This window comes from Lissotriton helveticus, chromosome 3_1 (assembly GCF_964261635.1).
Source record: "Lissotriton helveticus chromosome 3_1, aLisHel1.1, whole genome shotgun sequence".
Classification (NCBI taxonomy): Eukaryota; Metazoa; Chordata; class Amphibia; order Caudata; family Salamandridae; genus Lissotriton; species Lissotriton helveticus.
This window is the reverse complement of record NC_136061.1, coordinates 1,068,022,124-1,068,038,423: the sequence shown is the minus strand read 5'-3', so window position 1 is coordinate 1,068,038,423 and position 16,300 is coordinate 1,068,022,124. Positions and strand designations below refer to the sequence as shown.

Here is a 16,300-nt window from a genome sequence, read left to right as displayed (position 1 = left end):
TTACTTTGGTTTACCAAATGTAATCCAGTGAGCAAATAAAAGAACACATTTTGCGAAATGCCCTCTGAATCACATTATAGCATGGGTTGCTCGAAAATCAGAGTTGTACAAATAAACATTACTCCTAAACACAATATCCAGGGCAAATTTTAAAAACGCATGGGTTTCCATCATATGTATTTTTCATTAGATTTCATCATATGAATTTTGTCAGAACCACTTTCAGAGGGACCCAAAGAACACAGGGGCTGCAGGGCCAAACCGTGGTGGTTGAGACCTTTTACTCCTGATGTCTTGGAGCCTGACCTACTATGGATTGTGAGTAACTAGGTAAAGTACCCCTTCTGCACTTGACTCACAGTGTAGGGGGGCAAGATGGCAGGTTTGTGACTATTGTAGATACGGTGCATAACTCAATGTGCACACAGTACGAACAATAAAGCAATGTCATGTTGCTGTATGTACAAGTAGTTTATTTCTAACTCTACACATGCAAAGGAATAACGATACTCATATGCAATAATGCACACCACTTGCAGTCGGGGCTCTACTAGTTGTCAGGCAAATCCCTATCCCACCTTCTACCTTGGAAATTGTTCAGGGTTATTCCCCATTCACTGGTGGATGAATTCAGAGGCTGCATACTAGTAGGCTGTACTCAAGAGTTCCCCTTTGACTCTTTAGTTATTAGTCAAAAGTGGACTTGGCAAGAGATGAAACATATTCTTGTATACTTATATACTGTATATTTTTCTGATCTCTGGTCAATACAAGTTGACGACGAAGATAGTTACTTTTTAACGATTCCTTGGATGTTCTTGTGTTTTTAACTAGCTCTCTCACAATTTTTGGTGTGAAACTTAACTTCTCTGTGTTTTTCTACTCAACGGTCCGCCTCGGGTGTCTTCCCATTTGAGCAGAGAGTTTCCTTTGGGCTTCTTGGTTTTGCTCCTCAGCTGGCCGCCATCTTTGCGATTGACGGTTCAGCTTTTCCTTATGTCCGAGTGTTTAGGCATATATGGAGAGGGAAACCTGGGCATGCAGCCGATGAGCGCAGCGTGCGCGCCGCTGTCGCGCAAAAGGCAAGCCCGTCTGCGCCTGGACAGCACCAGGGGCCAGGAATGCTGCCAGTTTTAACTCAGCAGTAAGAACATACTCAAGAGCCCAACTTTTACAGTGGCGCCCCAGGAAACAGCACAAGGCGTGTGTAGACAAGCCTAATCTATTAACAGGGGAGGCTGAGTACTCTCAGCACTGTCAACTTACCCCTATCTACGGTGTGGCCACTGTCTCTGGCCCTTTTAGTAGGGCCCTGAGGCCAGGCAAGGAGAGCTCAGCAGGGGCTGGGACTAAGGAAAGGCCCAAGGCTAGCTATATGCCAGGGGCATTAATTAACGCATGTTACATGCCTAAGCTTAAATTTGGAATTGCCTTGACCATTCAAATACTTAGCCTGGACTGCTTTTTCATCACTGAGTCGTGGGCTACTGATGACTCTGGTCCCGATCTGTTAGATGCTGTCCCTCCTGGCTAAATTATTCTTAGATGTGACAGTTTAGGTCGAAGAGGAGGCAGCATGGCCCTAGTGGCACATCAGAGAGCGTAAGTTGTACCCTCAGTCCTGTGATGAAAGGCCCAGACATCTCATTCGAGGCAGCCTCTTTTGGGGTTAAGGTATCTGAGAATTACACTTTTGCAGGCCTTCCAATATACCGCCCGCCAGATCCACGATCTAAATTTGCGGAGACTTGGTGTAAAATCTTGGAACCGTTTGTTACCTTTGCACAGTATACCATATATGGGGACTTCAATTTTCATATCAACAATAGTCGGGACAAGGACTCCGCTCTCTTTCTGGATCTCATGACAAACCTGGGTTACGAGCAGCTGGTTCAATCTCCAACCCATACCATTGATGGCATTTTTTCTAATCACAGAAATTTGGTACTGAGGCACTTCAGCCCCTTAGTTGGGTTGATCATTTGCTGATTGGGTTCAAAGTATTATTGCCATGCCGTAGTTGGGCAAAGAAAGGGTCCCTCTCCCAAGCATATACACTCCAGATGCATGAAGAAAATCACAGCTGGAAACTGGGAGACAGCTCTAGTAACGGTATCAGACGCTAGGAATAGTGCATACACTTCTACAGCAGAGGGTTTCTGAGAGAGGATTAATGCAGCCTTAGATATTGTCGGTCTTATAACAACTGTTATCAAAAGAATGAAACCCTTGGCCCCTTGGTTTTCGGCAGAGCTTATGTGTCTTAGGCGGGAATGCAGCAGACGAGAGCAGAAATGGTGGGCTTACCTTTGCCCTACTGAAAAAGGAAAGCAGAAAATTCTTCTTCGGCAATATAAACTTGCTATCTTCCTGGCCAAATCATGCTTTTTTACAGAAAAGATCAAGTCGGCTGATAATTCCTCCAGTATGCCGTTTAAAGTCATAAAGTAGATATCTGAGCTACTGAGCTTACAGTTGCTGAACACTTCAAGAATTCTGTAATAAGGTTGCAGTCTATTTTCAAGATAGGGTCCTTAAGACCTTTCGAGATCTCGTAATCTCTGGAGGGGAGGAACCAGTGTAGTAAAGCAGGATCTGCTATTATGGCTACCCCCACTTTTTGCCTGGTGCGAAGCTGTTTTTGACTAGTCTGACTAGTCTGCTAATCAGGACCCTGTCTCTCTGCTTTCTCCCTTAAATTGTTGTGGTCAGTACTTGGGTACATCCCAGATTGGATACTAGGGTACCCTTATCAGTCGTCACTAGTATATGGGACTAAGGTAGCCAGAGCAAAGGTACCCCAGAGGTCCCCCATGGACTGAAGCATGCATTATGCCACCCAAGGGAGACCTATCAAAATGCAACTACAGGCCTGCCATAGCAGGCTGTGTAAGCTGGTGCTAGCACCACTTATTAAAGATATAGGTTTCCTAGATCTAGGGTCACTGCACTTAAAATCTATAAGTCACCCCTATAGCAGGCCTTATCAATCCTGAGGGCAGGGTGCTTGGTTCTAAGTGTGAGGGGGCCCCTGCATGAGCAAGACACCCCTACAGCCTACGGAGTCCATTCTCCCGGGTAAGTGAAGCAGCGATATATCATATAGAGGGGCACCGCGTAATTACCTGATGACCATCTCAAAATTGGCTGCAACAAATCCTATCATATTTGGTATCAAACATGTTGGAACCATACTCCCACACCGTAAACGGTGTGGGAGTAGGATTCCAAGTACTGGAAGAGCCCTCCGTTAGGCTCTCAGTGCCCCCGGTACCAGTCTTCCAGACCCAGACGTTACAACATTGCTGCTACCCACCAGAGAGAACATTCTGCCCTCCTGCTGCTGAGCCATGCTCGAGCAGTAGAAGGCAAAACAATAGGTATCCTGTCGCAGGGATGTGTGACCACCTCTCAGAAAGGATTTACTGTACTGGGGCCAAGTGGGCGCGCTTGCCAGTGCCACTCAGTCTGCATGAGGGGAACATTTGGTGCTGTCTTGCATAGTCCAGTTCAAACCACCCGTTTGTCTTTTGTCCAGTTCAACCAGCCATTGGCTCCCGCTCTGGCGTGAAACTGGACAAAGGACATAGGAGTAACCTCCCCCCTTTCTTTAGGGTACTTAAGGGCTTACCTGGGTATAGGCCCCTAGATTTGTCATGGGACACAATTCAATTCAGACACCTCTTCAACTTCTATCTGGGCACTCTGGACTTCGCTCTGGGCATTCAAGGCTGCAACTCGGATGACTACTCCTGCCCCTGATCTCTTCGCCCTGCTCGTCTGCTGCAATGTCAGTGCCTGTGCTCTATACAGGAACCAAGGCCTGTGGGCATCAAAGGCACCTGAAGGAATCTCCTTTGAAGTGAAGGAGTCACTTCGCTGCATCTGCAGGCACCACAACTAAGCTGACCGGTCTGCTGAAACTGAGCTCCTACGGACTCCGAAAGGTTCAACACAGGTGGTGGTTCTCCACAGCTCTCGACACTTGCCATGTCCTCCCACCAAGTTTGAGGCCAGTATCCCTCGTGGAAGCCGAAGGAACCGAAACCCCAGGCACGGAGTCGTGTTGCCAAGACTTGTAGGCTTCCTGCCACCAAGATCTTGGGGCTCCAAGTAGCCCCAAACTCAAGCCTCTCCAGTGACCAGAATCTTCGTCCACACCACATCGTTTGCACTGTGGCCTGAATCGCTGTTCGAGGTCCTCTTGTGACTCCAGTGCCTTCGTCCTGTGGGTCCTACTGAGGGTCATCTTTGTTTCTTTTGGTCTCCCCTGATTACTTGGGCCTGCCCTGACTCACCTGCTTGTGGTGAGTTCCCTGGACCTTGCTGGTCCCGACATTGCACCTTCTTCGACTTCTGCACTGTTTGCAGTTGCCAAGGCTTGTTGGTGCTCCTGACTGACAACGACACCTCAGCTCTCGACATCCAACGTGGGACAGCTCGTGCACGGCTCCTGGTCTTCCACAGCTGCAGAGTCAAGGTCGCTGTCAACTCTCCTGCAACTCCAGACATCGGTGGGCATTCGTCTTACAGGTCTCCAGGTCAATCCTGAGTGACAGACTATGTCCCCTCTGCTTGCAGGTACTTCTCATCCTGAATACATCTTCAGATTCCACCAGACACTTTCTCCTTCTCCGGCAGCGGCTTCTTCCTGAAGTCCTCCATTGGGACGAACGGCGGTTTCAGACACTACTTCACACCTATGCACCCGGCTTCCCTGGTGTAGGTAACATGGGTACCTGGGTATCCACAGGTGGGGTGGCTCACCAACCTTCTGTCTTCCACAGGATTTCTTCATGGTCCACTGGGAAGGGTCCTTAATCTTTAAAATTGCAACCACGACTTACCTGTTGATTTGTACGGAGAACGCCGTTTGTGTTCCCACCTTGCACACGATGTCCGTGGGGCTCCTAGTCACTCACCTTGGATGGTTCCTTGTGTCCCCAGCACTTCCACGTCGTCTGTACATTGTATTGACTCAAGTCGTGGTTCTTATACCATTTTCTTAGTATATGGTTTGGTTCCCCCCAGGGGTCCACTGTGTATTCTGTGCAATTTATTTGATTTCTATGCAAAGTATTGTGCGCATTGTGTGCATCTCCGGGTAGGAGATATTTGTACGTATTAGTGAGTGTTAGATAATAAATACATATTTTTATAAATATATTGTGTGGTTCTTTTTCACCTAATCTATACATATAAGATTGCATTCTGGAAAAACAAGCTGATTTACACTCCTTCTGGACTAAGCCTAAAGGCTGCTCTCCACAGCTACCACTCAGAGAGCGTTCTAAGGTTGTCTAACACCTTTTAAATCACCATAAGGGTTGTCTGGACTGGTGCAGGGTGCCCACTTACATTAGTGGTGTCACGATTCGCGGGTGTATTGGGAACGCACCGTGAACCGATTCCTAGGCGCGGTCGGGCAAGACCGAGAAAGGACTCGATACTACAATGCCCATGATCCTTGGCGGCAGAGACGTCGACGTTGCAGGAAACCGGAAAGCTTTATCCTGGCTTCGGTCTCCCTTGGCGTTGCCGATTACTATGGAGCCGGAGTTTCTCAGCGCGTGGAGACGCTTCTTGTTCCTGCTGTATTTGGTCACGGTCTGGTAAGGGTGTGGTTGCACCAATATTTACTCTTTTTTATTTCCCGTTTGTAGGCCATTACGATTCTCTCAGATTCGAAGAGAATCCTTTGTGATACAACTTTGGGGTCATTTGCATATCCCGCTCTCTTTTTGGGACTAAATACTTAACTAACATTGCGGGCATTTTCCTATCTGATGACTAGTATCCTTAAGTTGGAATTGACTAAAACAGAGTTCCTCCCTGTTGGAAAGACACACATTTGTAGTCTATTGCAGGTAGCAGGGACTTTGTTGTAAGTTTAACCTTAATCCTTTCCTTTCCTCATTGGCAGAGCATGGGCATATGCTAATGCGGGGAGAAGGAAAAAAACTTTTACATTTAATCACTCATTCATGAAACTTTATTGTTCCATCTGTCATTTCATTGACGAAATGGTGCATTGGTGAAGTGGTGTGTGTTATGATTATATTAACACTGTATGATTTCCATGTGTGGAGTTAACATGGTCTCTTGCTTTTTATTTGCCTTACAAGCAGGGCACTGTGGTTGAGATTCCCTCGATTCCCTCATGCAGTCCCTGTGAAGCATGTTCAGGCACATACTAGATAGGGAGAAATCAGTATGGGATTCAGGAACAGTGGTTCTATAATGATGTTGGTGATCATTGAGGTATAAACTTCGTTATTGTACATACAGATATATAGGTTTATATTATTTTCGTTACAGCATATACTTACTCAGTAGCATCTAAATCCATGGGTCACATCCCTATGCTGCAGTGAGAGAGTGTGTTCATGGTGCGCTCCGTTGTAACGTTATTTTCCCTTACAGGTAAATTTGTACATTGCGTTTATGCGGAGTACTAGTAGAGTGAGAGGTAGAGAGAAGTTGAAATACTTGTACAGTAATGGATTTATGGTGTGTTTCTCTTTTTCTTGTTTAGGTCTCCCTCCCCGATGTCCCCATCCTTCCCCACCCTCGCTTGATCGCTTCACTGATCTGTGATATTATAGCAGACAGACTTGATGCTATCAAGAGGAGGACATACTTGAGCATCAAGCCGACCCTGAGGGTAGGTTGGTCTGACAAGTGGACATCATATACCAGGCCAGCCGGTCTTTGCTGACTCAACTCAGGATTCTAGGAAACATCTTCTCTCTTCCTTTCACAGATCATAGTTCAGCAAATAAAGGAATTATTGCTGGGCTTAAAATCGGGTGCTCCATCGGAACCATGTACAACCGCCATACTCAAACTATCTCCGAAACAAGTTGCCAAATTCCTGTATAAGGCGTTCAAAAACATGCTTCAATCCGGTAGTTACCCGGCCATTTGGAAGGAAGCTATTGTTTCGCCGCTTCTTAAAAAAACTAACGCTGAACTCCTGATTTGAAGAATTTCCACCCAATTTCTCTTGTTCCTGCTCAAGATCCTGGAGAAATTCAACAATAATGAACTGATGAAATATTTTGATACCCAGGAAATCTTGGATCCCTTTCAGAACTGGTTCAGCTCCGGTCACAGCACTGAGTTTGCCCTCCTAGTGGCTATTGACTGTATTCGTGCGCAGGTAGATCAGCGAGGGGCAGCGGTTATGATCATGCTCTATCTATCAGCGGCATTCAAAACCATCTGTCCGGTGTGTATGGTCCAGCGTCTGGGGCAAGTAGGAATCTCTGGGAAAGCCTTACAGCTTTTACATTCATTTATGTCAAAAAGGGCCCATGTTGTCAGCTGTGGAGGCTTTAGAGCCAAGGCCTTTAGTCTTTCCGGTCGTGTGCCCCAGGGTTCATTCCTGGAGTCCCACCCTTTTCAATCTTTATGTGACTCCCTTGGCAGATCTGGTGCGGTCCTTTGGCTTTCAGGTGCTATCTTAAGCGGAAGATACGCAAATTATCGTCTCTATCTCAAATGACCTGCAATGGATGTCTGAGAGGTTCAATAAGGGCATGTCCAGCATCATTTTCTGGATGAAAGAATTCACTGAAGATCAACGCAGACAAAACTGAAGTGCTAGTGTTTGGCTCGCAGAATTCCATCTGGTCAAACTCCTGGTAGCTGGAGGTCTATGGTCCCCACTCGGTCCAAGTTAGGACAGCAAAAAAAATCTTGGGGGTCATCTTCGAGGATGGGCCAAGCTTTGACGCACAGGTCAGTTGCACGGTTAGTACATGTTTTTTTTTCATTTTGAGGATTTTGAGAAAGGTTCTCCCATTTATTCCGTCCGAACTGCACAAGACGATTAATATTGCTCTGGTCACCTCTCGGCTGGACTACTGCAACGCTCTGTACCTGAAGATCAATGCAGTTTTCCTCAATAAGCTCCAGGTGGTACAGAACGCGGCGGCTCGTCTTATTTTGAAAATTGTCAGCCAGGGAGGAGATTCATATCCTTCATTTGCTTCCCATCAGGAAGCGTATCTTCTTTAAGGCATTGAGCATGGTCTACACAGCCATGCAAAGCAAGGGTACACCACAGCTGGAGTCTCTTTTTCAATGGTACACCCCTGGGAGGCTCTTGAGATTCTCCTCACAGAAAAAACTTGTGATCACCAGATTTAGGTAGACAAGATGGGGTGGCCGCTCCTTTTCGGTAGCAGCCGCTCATCTATGGAATTCCCTTCCCACTTTCATTTCTAACACGGACTACTAGCCAGTTGTTAAAAAACATCTTAAAACCTGACTTTATTCGTCCTAGGTTGTTGCCTATGCACCTTTATTATGTCTCCTTTTTGTCTGCTATAGTGACTTGACACCATTGGGTATAAGCGCAATTTATAAGTGCTATCCTATCTATGGTGCCGCTTCACAGGCCCAGTTCAGTCTTATCCGCTACATCGGTATGGAAGTGCTCAGCAGCGCAGCAAGAGACCTTTCAGCAGTGCTCTAGAGTCCAAATCCTGTTTGGCAAAGTGGGCTGCACGCAGTTCAGCCACAGCACCTCCAGGCTCTCTCCTTCAAGAAGTACTGCCAGCTTGTCCAGTGAGAGGAGCTGCTCCTGCTCGGCCAACACAAGTTAAATCACACTTCATCTAACAGTGTGGGGAAAATTTTCCTGCTCCCAACTAGAGGTCTAGTGAGGATGTGACGTTTTCGGCGGCATCCTGCGATCCTTGGGGAAGCAGTCAGGCATGGTTGGCAGGCTTGACCCTACGGTCACAGAAGTAACCTCCTAGTTTGGGTCACAACCCGAACACTGGCCTCAGGAGCTCTGACAGCGCCTCCTATCATAAGTGGTTGCCATCTTACTCACAATCGGGATTTGCAGGATTTGCCAAACCCCTCCTGCATATGGGCGATGACACGATCAGTGAACAGCCATTATCCTAACACCTTAATCAGAGTCTCCAAGGCGCTCCACTGGACCTTGCTCCCTCCAAAGCTCTCCTCTTCCTCAAAGGGCACACTGGTCTTGGCAAGCAGACAGGCGCTGATGCTTCAGGCTCCAGTGTAGGTGAGCTTGGTTTTCTCTGGCTGATATCCCCTCACCCAGCAGGGTGACAAGCAAGCCTTGGCCCCCAGTCCTGATCACAGACATAAGTCTTGCAGAGTTGCCCTTCGCACATAACCCACCTGGCTGCTTGGCAGTGGACAAAGTTTGGAGTCTCAACCTCCCCTTTTTATAGTGCATTTCCAGACACCAAAATGTAATTTAAAGTCAGGAGTTTTGAAGGTGTATGTTGTGGTTCTGCTTCTTTATAAGTGAACACTTGTCTTTTTCTTCTTTCCTCATGAAAGGCTGTCTGTCCCAGCAGGCAAGACTCTGAAGCCGACTCGTTGTCCCATAACAGAATTAATGGGAGTGAAAAGAGTTCAAACCTAAATGTCAGCCACAGTGATATGGGCTCCAAAATGTTAATCCCAAACTCCCCGGCCTACTCGTTAGGATTTCCCTTATTAGCCCCACCTTCCTTCCCGAGATATGTATAGGCCCCTTCCTTGTGATCTATCACTGAATCAAAGACCAGCATTTTGAAGTGTAAATAGAATCTCTTCCTGCTTTCCTCCAGCAATATACAAACCTGTATGGGGGATTCCTCTTCTCCTTCCGTCTTCCCCAGGCTAGCCTGGGCTTCCCAAAATAGACCCTAGGGTCCTCCATGTAATGTACCATTGCAGGTACAACTACTCAGTGAAAATTCACAGCACACTTACTGCCCAGCATTTACCTCCATACATTGTACCCTTACAAATACACATGCATTCAACACACACATTCAGACTGTGTACACTGTTCAGCACTGAAGCTTTTCTATACGGTTACAAGGTGTTCCAACTGCAAACACTCACTGCTAGTGCACATACTCACCATGTGTACATGCTGCACAGAACTTCAACTTTTATGTGTTGTACTTCACACAAGCACATATACGCCCAGCACATGCTTTCATTACAGAAGCACGGGCTACATCTTTCATGTCTTATATTCCGCTCTGAAATACATGCACTCTGTGCATGCACTCATTTTACATGTACTACATAGTACAGTTGTATCCCTGTACTGTACCCTACCCAGGCACACATGCATCCAGCACAGTCACTACTCTTGTACGGGGCAGCACGCGCTATCCACATGATGTAAAATAACTGTTAAACAAGCATTTGCAATGCAATAGGTCTCGCATTTCCGAGAGTTTGAGCTATTGGCATTGTAAATGACAATTCCAATAGCTTAAACTCTCGCAAATGTGTCTGTGTGCATGTCTATTCATTCTCCTATGTTTGAGTGTGTGGGGGCACCTCTTCATGCATGCATGCATCAGTGAAGGTGTGTGTGCACAGGGTAGTGTCTGTAACTATCTGTGTGTCTACTTGTACAGGTGTGTGTGTCTGCATTTTGGGTTGTGGGCACGTGCGTACACGTCTGCATTTTCCTGTGGGTGCTGTATGCTCATAAGTGCGGGTGTGAAGGCATGCCTTTTCATATGCGTGTACACCCGTTTATGTTTCTGAAATGGCGCTGGCACATGAATGTGCACCCTTGTTTCTGCATGTTTCTGGGTGTTTAGTTTGACAATGTTTATAACCTGTGTCAGTCTATACCTAGTCCGTTATTGTGGATTTACAAAGTACTTCCACCGTCGACCACTATCCTGACACGCAAGCTCCAAAATGCATCACTGTAAAAATAAGCGTGTGCACAGCGTCACCGGCCATGTGTCAGAGTCCACGACAGATTTTGCTAGTATGAGCGCCACACACAAACGAGCTGGTTAGCATGGAAGCAGAAAATAAAAATAAAAAAGTGGCAAAAAAGGAGCAAAAGAAAGAGGTAAAACACGAAATGGGTAAAAGAACAAAAGGACAAAGGATGAAGTGAACATGGAAAAGGCATGGGGTTTGGGAAAAAGTCATTATGAAGTAAGTGCAGGGAAAAGTGGTAGAAAGGAAGAAGTCAGAGCCATGGCAGAGGGAGGGAACAGGAACAAATTGAGCCAAACAGGAGCAGCGGGAGTGGCAACAGGAAGAAAGCCAGGCAGATAGAGCCCATGGAATGGGAGATGGGTGCAAAGCTAGGCAGTCAGTGATAGAGGCAGGGGATACAATGAGGAAGAGTAAACAGGAGTGAGGGGAGGGGTGAGGGAGAGAGCAGAAGGCAACTACAGAAACAAGCATTGGCCGCGTGGCCGTAAAAGTGATCTCATGCTTAATGAGGAAGAGAGGGGGGGGGTGGTTTGTGTGTGTGCATGACGAGAGAGTTAATGAGCCATGACGAGCAGATGGCGGCTGAGTGCGTGACGCGTGCGTAACCGCAAGCTTGAGGCCAGCAAAAGCGCGTGGTCGGACTTTTAAAAGCCCACTTACTAAATGTCTCACCAGAACAGCGGATGCGCTGGCTCAGGCGAGAGCTAAAAAGTGAGTGAGCCTGTAGGCCTAAGTCTAGTGACACATGGTAAACAAGCATTTACAATGCAATGTTCTCGCCTTTGCAAAAGTTAGGGCTATTAGCATTGTAAATGACAAACACAAACACACAGACCCACACCCAAACACACAGACCCACACACACACAGAGCCCCACACACACACAGAGCCCCACACACACACACACAGACACACACACACACACACAGAGCCACACACACACACACACACACACACACACACACAGAGCGAGCCACACTCACACAGAGCAAGCCACACTCACACAGAGAGATCCACACACAGAGCCACACACATACACAGAGCCATACACACAGAGCCACACACACACACACAGAGCCACATACACACAGAGCCCCCCACACACACAGAGCCACACACACAGAGCCCCCCACACACACAGAGCCCCCCACACACAGAGCCCCCCCCACACAGAGCCCCCCCCACACACAGAGCCACACACACAGAGCCCCCCACACACACAGAACCACACACACAGAGCCACACACAGAGCCCCACACACACAGAGCCACACACACAGAGCCCCCCACACACACAACCCCCCCACACATACAAAGCCCCCCACACACACAAAGCCCCCCACACACATAAAGCCCCCCACACACACAAAGCCCCCCACACACACAAAGCCCCCCACACACACAAAGCCCCCCACACACACAAAGCCCCCCACAGACACACAGAGCCACACACACACACACACACAGAGCCACACACATACACAAAGAGCCACACACACACACAGAGCCAAACACACACGATTTTTATCACACAAAATTGAAGCCAGTGTGGACTTGATCACAGGAACTACAGACAACAAACACTCTGCATCCATGCCTGCAGAGATGAGCAAAGGCCACAGTTGCAGGAGACTGGATGACAATTTAAAACAGGAGAGCAGCCTTTTAGGCCTGCTTCTGAGCAGATGAGAGGTCCAAAAAAAACATCCTTGCTATGCTGACTAAAATCAGTATCTCTGTCACCACGGTCTAGTCCTTGTAGCGTATTCAAAATAAGTGTGCCCTTCTGACCTCTGGGCTTAACTGTGTCTCACTCAATGTTACAAAAGGCTGCCGTGCACATTCAAGATTGTCGTCTGTGCTGAGGTAAGGGTCAGAAATACTACAGCTTGCTAGGGTTAACTTGACACAGGGGTGCACGCTTTCCTGAGCCATGCTGTTGTCTTTTTGCTGAAGCATTACCCCTGTTGGAGCCACACGGAGCTCTGAACACAATATGCCAAAACAGTGGAGCCACACAGGCTCTGGAATCAGATATGCCCCCTAGAACAAATTAGCCTAGGCACCACTGGCCGTTAGAGCCCCCACTGGGGCCTTTAAACAAAATGTGCCCCAACATTGGAGCCACGGGCGCTCTAAAATGAAATATGCCCCCCAAAATGTGGCCCAAAACGAAGTTAGCACCAGCAGGAGGGGGGGTGCAGGCACCGGCAATGTGCCCCGACGCCACCCCTAACAGTAATGAACGCCAGAGCCCCACACACCGGACTGTCATGGCTGCTCCACCGGTGGGGGTCCACTCGCTCTCGGTGGTCTTTGCCAGCTGCACTTGTGGCTCTCTTCTCCACACGGGAGCCCCGCTAGCCCCTGCAGCACTCCTCCGTGACTCCCTCTGCACCACGGGGATCTCCCTCGCTCTCGGGGGCCCCAGGTGCAAACGCCACTCCTCTTTACTCTTCAGAAGTGCGGGTAGGCTCCCGTCCACTTCCTGGTGCCGGTGCAGCGTGGGGCTCTCTCCAAGCATGGGAGCCCCGCCGGTCTCTTTGTGCCCCTTCAGCCCCAGAGGGCGCGTAGCTCGGCCCCGAGGCAGGAACACTTCCTGGTCGCCGCGGGCAGCACGTCGGCCCCTCTCTGGAACACGGCGTTAATGCAGGGTGGGCTCCTGCTTCCTTCTCCGGACACAGGAGGATCCCCACGCCGGGGGTCTCCTCGAAGGCCACAACAGCGGGGTGGGCACCTGAGATTTGGATAATCAAAGCGGCAAGGTCCCTGGTGGGGTGGGCACACGCTAGGGATATAAAATATGGCAAATATGCAGGGTAGGCACCCGCTTCTTACGTTTAAGAACCAGCAAAGTTGCGGGGTGGGCACCCGTGGAAGGTGCGACAATAATTGGTTTTCTCAGATGATTTCCCTGGGCAAAGAATGGGAACTGCATTTAGACAGGGGACATACACATGCATACTTTTCTTTACTCCTATAGTCTGACGGCGCGTTTGAGAGACTTGTCTGTAAGCCCCGTCCTTTTCAGACTGGGGTCGTGTTTTTTACTGTTGTTTACATTCTTAGATTTTTTTAGCTCTTCGCCAGCTCGACTGCGCATGTGCGCAGTCTTTCGTAGGCGGAGATCTAAAAAAAAAATCAAAGAATGTAAAGAACAGTCAAAAACACGCCCCCAGTCTGAAAAGGACGGGGCTTAAAAAGAAAGAAATACGTCATGGCGGCCTCTTCTCCAATGGCTGGCCACCGTTTAGGAGGCCAGCCAATGGAGAAGAGGGGCGGGGCTTAACCCTCGCTAGAGAAACTCACCCTAAAACATAAAATCTTGCAAGCTCGACTGCGCATGTGCGCAGTACGCCATGCGAGACCTAAAAAGATCCTGCTCACTTCCACTGATCACTACATGGTATGCTGCCACCACTGCGCTTGTGCTGGTTAATTCCTGGCCTTACACCACTATGATGGTAGTGGTTTGGGTACCCTTCCCGGTCCAACAAGACCACAATTTGTGAGACAGGCCGAGGTCATAGTGCACAACTATGATCTGAGTTTATGATAAAAAAAATTAAACTATTTTAAATGAATTAAAAAAATAAAAATAAAATCAGCAGTAAGGATAGCTAAATGATGCAAGGTCAGTACACAATTAAATTGCATTATAAGCTACAGCTCTTGGAACCACTTGTTTTTGGCCCCAGCCAACAAAAATTGTACATTCCTGCAACCAAAAAGGTCTGACAGATGAAACTATATATTACTTTTGCAAATTGGCCATTGGTGCAAACATTACAGAAGAAAACACTGCCTCTCATTGCTATTTCTTCCTGCTTATTTTCATATTTTTTTTATTCAGATTGCTATGGAAAAACCTAAATCGATCTACAAGAATGACCCTTTGCTAAAATCAGAATTTTGTCTACCTTTCTGAAAAGAAATAGCTTTTCAGGTTCACCATTGTTGGATTTCACACCGGGTACGACCACAAACAGCAAGTAGATCAGAATCCACCAAAACATGAAAAAAAACCTGGGATGATGGTTATCTAAACACAGTAAACCTTTGTTGATGCCATTTTCTGAGACAAAAACGGTGCTATATTATGTCTATTTTCTCGGTTCCTTTCGAAGGAATCCATAATCTCTGGGTGCCTTTAAAATTCCCAACATGTGGAAATAATAAATTAAGCAAATTTGATCGGACTACCTTTTGTGGAAAAAAAAGTTATGAAGGCTTAAGCATGAAGTGTCCCAGGCAACAATGGAGTGGAGGGAATGATTGAGGTACAAGCCTCAACACGTATGGGGTTAAAAAAATGGGGTTTATCTTTTATCTTAAGAGATCATCACAAGAAAGACATTTCTTATAGACAGGCCTTCATTTTGTGGAAGATATTTCGTGGATGCAAAATGTGTTAATTTCTATGGGGTCAATACAATTCAAAAAACACATTAATTACTTGATTTATAGTGGTCTTTGTATTTAGAATTCATCATAAACATTGCAAAAATGTCCTATGTAAGCATTGCTAAACTGGACTTAAAATCCACTGTGGTTTAAACGGATTTACCTGGAGTCGAATTCTGTTTATGGGCATATATTAGTGCCAATAGAGAACAAAGAGAAACATCTGGTTTGTCTTTAAGTGGCTCAAGTTCTCTAATTGCCTCTGGAATTTGATCTAAGGAAAAGAAACAAATGTAGAAATGTGTTACTATTCATCTATAGAGTTGCATGACTATGTCTAAACTGTGACAACATTTCAAAAGCAAACTTTACCTTCCATCAATATTCCAAAGGCCCGGAAAAATGGAAACACCGGGTCGTTCCCATATCTTTTCAATCCTTCATTTGCGGCAATTTGAATATGATGATAATACCTTTCCTGGCAATAATAATTGATTAAAGCCTGAAAGAAACATGTTAAAAAAGTAAATAAACAAAAGCTTGTTTGATAAAAGGTAAACATAACATAGGAATTTTCAACGATTCAAAATGGTCTACAAAATTTACCTGGTGATACATTAAATAGATTAGTAAAAAATTACAATGGAAAACGCTTGGGGACAGTATTTTTTCGGAATATTAAGAGCAACAAAGATATTGCCCCAATACTTTTGGAAGCATGGGTATTCCTTAGATTCAATAATTTAGGTGGGAAGGGATTTAGCAACCCCATATCTGTCGTGCACAGTATGATCCCAGGAGAGTAAACCTACTGTTCAGCTGTACAGGATACCAAGTGTTTCCAAACTCATTTTATGGTATTTCAAGGTCATCTGCATCGATGTGAAGTTCCTCTAGCCCTTGCGACTGCCAAGGGACTCACTAGCCCAAATAAAACGTGAATGAACTCCCCTTTCCTGGTGGCGTCATACCCGACTAGTTTATTCAGACAGATTCAACTTTGAGCTTGTTGGTGATATTTGGGATAAAGAATTTTTATTTATCGAGTTTTGTATAGCGCAAACTTGACCCGAAGTAATTAGAGGGCTTTACAGAATTGGCACAGCAGCAATTACATGAGTTACATATGTAAATTATGTAAAAGACGCATATGATAGACA

The 16,300-nt window shown here is 46.6% G+C and overlaps 1 protein-coding gene across 1 annotated transcript in view; it reads right to left on the bottom strand.

Moving 5' to 3' along the window:
- Positions 1-16,300, bottom strand: part of TTC21B (tetratricopeptide repeat domain 21B) — a 557,120-nt gene that overhangs the window by 495,262 nt on the left and 45,558 nt on the right. Inside the window, exons 2-3 of the mRNA XM_078683845.1 lie at positions 15,513-15,642; positions 15,304-15,414 (exon numbers count right to left, since the gene is read on the bottom strand). Coding sequence (XP_078539971.1) covers positions 15,304-15,414; positions 15,513-15,642 — 241 coding nt within the window. The remainder of the gene's footprint in view (positions 1-15,303; positions 15,415-15,512; positions 15,643-16,300) is intronic.